The sequence below is a fragment of the Pteropus alecto genome, unplaced genomic scaffold, assembly GCF_000325575.1.
Source record: "Pteropus alecto unplaced genomic scaffold, ASM32557v1 scaffold22, whole genome shotgun sequence".
Classification (NCBI taxonomy): domain Eukaryota; kingdom Metazoa; phylum Chordata; class Mammalia; order Chiroptera; family Pteropodidae; genus Pteropus; species Pteropus alecto.
Window position 1 is genome coordinate 5,818,664 of NW_006434839.1, and position 2,957 is coordinate 5,821,620.

The following is a 2,957-nucleotide window of genomic DNA, read 5'->3' on the forward strand; positions in this document are numbered from 1 at the left end:
AGGCAATCAGTTCTATCCATGGTCCACCTTGGTCACTCTGTGCTACATACTATAATCTTCTGCCCTCAGCAGATGAACAACTGTCTATGACAAGCTGCCATATATCACTTCCCCTGCTCATGCGAATAAAATTATACCCACTATATACCTTGCCCCTGACCCCAACTTTCAATTTATAGAGAATTGGGAGTGTCTATCAGTTGAAAAAATGCAACTCTTTGAGTGTTCCAGGCAGATACGAGCCGAAGACCAGTTCAGAGGCCTTTATCTAATATTTACAAATCATGTAGAGATGCTTAGGGATATCACTTTTGGTCACAGAACTTTATTTTTAAACCAATTTTAAGTACCCAAGGATTAAGATTCAAAAAACAAAACAGAACAAAAAGAGAACACGAGCTACAGTTGCCTACGTGCTGCTAATTCCAGCTGCCGAAGAGGCATTCCACCAAACGTCAAACAAAGGGCGCCTCTGGGCCAGACAAGGCAAAGGGCCTTCCTTGCTGTTCGTTGTTGGCTGTCTTAGAGGAAACTGTCTGTGGCTTTCCCATTTAATGGGCCTCCTGTCTTACTTATCAAAGCATCCCTTTTCCTAGAGAAAAAGACTAGTAATAAATACTTAAGTATAGTGTATTCTTTCCTATCATCTTTTCCTGTCATCCCAGAAAATCTTAGTAAATATAAAAGTGAACTACTTATTGGAGTAAGTAGTACCTGTCAGTGGTGACTTAAATGATTTGCTGAGTGATGACTACCTTAAACTTTACCTCTACTTATCACTCTGCCATCACAGAAACTTAGGACATTGATTAAGCCCCACTAGTTACTAGTTTATTGACCAATTCAAATAGGGCTAGCAGGAGAGCTAATCCATAAGGCTTATGACATAAGCACTCAAGCATACCTATACAAACTTTACCCCATAGCCCAACTCAGGAAAAAATAAGGAAGAATCGGGAGGGAGGGAGGAAGGGAGAGAGAGAGGGAGGAAGGGAGGGAGGGAGGAAGGAGGAGGGAGGGAGAGAGAAAGGAGCTATAACACACTTCATGCCACTTCACTTCTTTTTGCAGCTATTCCTAGCCAGTACTTGGGAAAGACTTTATTTTTCAGCTTTTTTCACTTTTCCTTGATCGTCTACTTTCTTAATGGCTGCCTGGATGGCCTCCTGGTCACCCAGGAACTGGTGAGGCCCAACAGCATGCAGGTTCCCATCCAGTTCCAGGAGGATGGGGACGCCAGTAGGAAGAGTAATGTTGATAATGTCTTCATCTGAGATACCTGCAGGTCGAGAGAGGAAGGAACAAGGCATTAAAGACCACCCGAGAGGAAGTTCTGTTTAATTGTTTAACTGCACATTTATTTAGTCCCGTATTAACTGCATGTCTGGAACCATGCCAGATACTGTGAGGTATTCCAGCTATAGTTCCTGGAAGCTAAGAACTTCTCAGAAGTTAAAACAAAACAAAACAAAAAAGCTAAGACAGAAATGCACATCACATTAAATCTCAGGGCAGTAAATACCTTTTAGAGCAATCTGTTCCTAGTTGTTTCCTACCTAAATCTTAAAAGAATGAAGATTATTCTCTCCATGCCCACATTTGTGTTACTAATTTTCCACAGGAATCAATCTTGAAAAATCTGAAGGTGAACCAGGAAAGTTTTCTGGGTTTCCCCCCACCTCTTTTATATGTTGTCCTCAGGCTGGCTAAAATTAACCTCTGAATCTAGTTCAATAGATTAGAATGCCGCTAGTTTTCCAACACTGAGTCAGCCTGGAATGCCCTGGGCTAAATCCAGTCAGGAGAACCGCTTCCCCAGCTGCTAAGGCATCCCAGTCAGGGGAATCAAGAAAGGGTTGCGCCTCATGCTTTGTACACAGGCCTCATTCTCCTCTGTCCCTTATCCCAACTGATAGGAAGGGAAGGCAAGTAATGGACAAGTCATCTTCAATTCTTTCTAAAATAAGCTGAATTACAGGTAGTGCAACTTTGACCAAAAGAGCTGGAGTAAGTATTGTAGTAGTAGCGGTGGTAGTGATAATATTTGTATTATTATAACTACTTTTAACAATAAACAGCTAACATGTACTGAGTCCATTCTACATGCCAGCTACTCTTTATATGAATTAACTCATTTAATCACTGTTGCAATCCTATGGGGATATGAGCTATTATTTTTGCATGTAACAAGTTCTGGCACAGAGAAGTTAAGCAAACAACTCAAGATCACACAGATAGTAAGTAATAGCGCCTGTATTCAAACCCAGGTATCTGTAACTACTGTAGGATGTAAATCCTTCTGAGTTCTTCTGAGTTCAAAATGGGCAAAGAGAAGGGAAGAGAAAAAAGGTGAAATTCTAATAAAGAACTACTCGAGTGGTTGGGATCCAGTGCTATGATTCTGTGACTTTTGGCTTGTGCTACAGGTATGACCATCGGTTAATTCAAATGACAGAGTACACTGAACTAACTGCTAATAACTTTTTCTGCCATCATCACTTCCCAAGTAGAGGTGAACCCCTGAACTCTCCTTGGAACTTGTTCCACCTAGATCCTTTCTATTAATGTAGAACAGAAGCATATGGCAGGATGTAGAAGTCTATCTACATCACAAAGGTGTGCTTTTAAAATAGATCATTTGAAATTTTGAGTAGTTTCGGTTGCCTTTTAATTTGCTTAACTCCATTTCTAGACTCAGAAGAGCTCCTTAAGAACTCTTATGCACGAACTACACATAAACAGCTATGAAACAATGGGAAGTACACTGCCCATCTCCTTTGCTCTCCCTTAATATACTAACTATATAACTTTAGGCAAGTAACTAACTTCTCTACGCTTTCATGCCCTCTGTCAAATTAAAAAAGAAACACACACTCTTCCTCTACCACCATTACAAAGAATGTAGGGTAGGAAGAATGGACTTAAGGGGGAATATACATGAAAAAGTGTAGCACAGT

At 40.6% G+C, this 2,957-nt stretch overlaps 1 protein-coding gene across 1 annotated transcript in view; it reads right to left on the reverse strand.

Moving 5' to 3' along the window:
• Positions 1–1,054: 1,054 nt before the first annotated feature.
• The window catches only part of BPGM (bisphosphoglycerate mutase), a 26,936-nt gene continuing 25,033 nt past the window's right edge, over positions 1,055–2,957 (reverse strand). Inside the window, exon 3 of the mRNA XM_006910505.3 lies at positions 1,055–1,279. Coding sequence (XP_006910567.1) covers positions 1,101–1,279 — 179 coding nt within the window. The 3' untranslated portion in view covers positions 1,055–1,100. The remainder of the gene's footprint in view (positions 1,280–2,957) is intronic.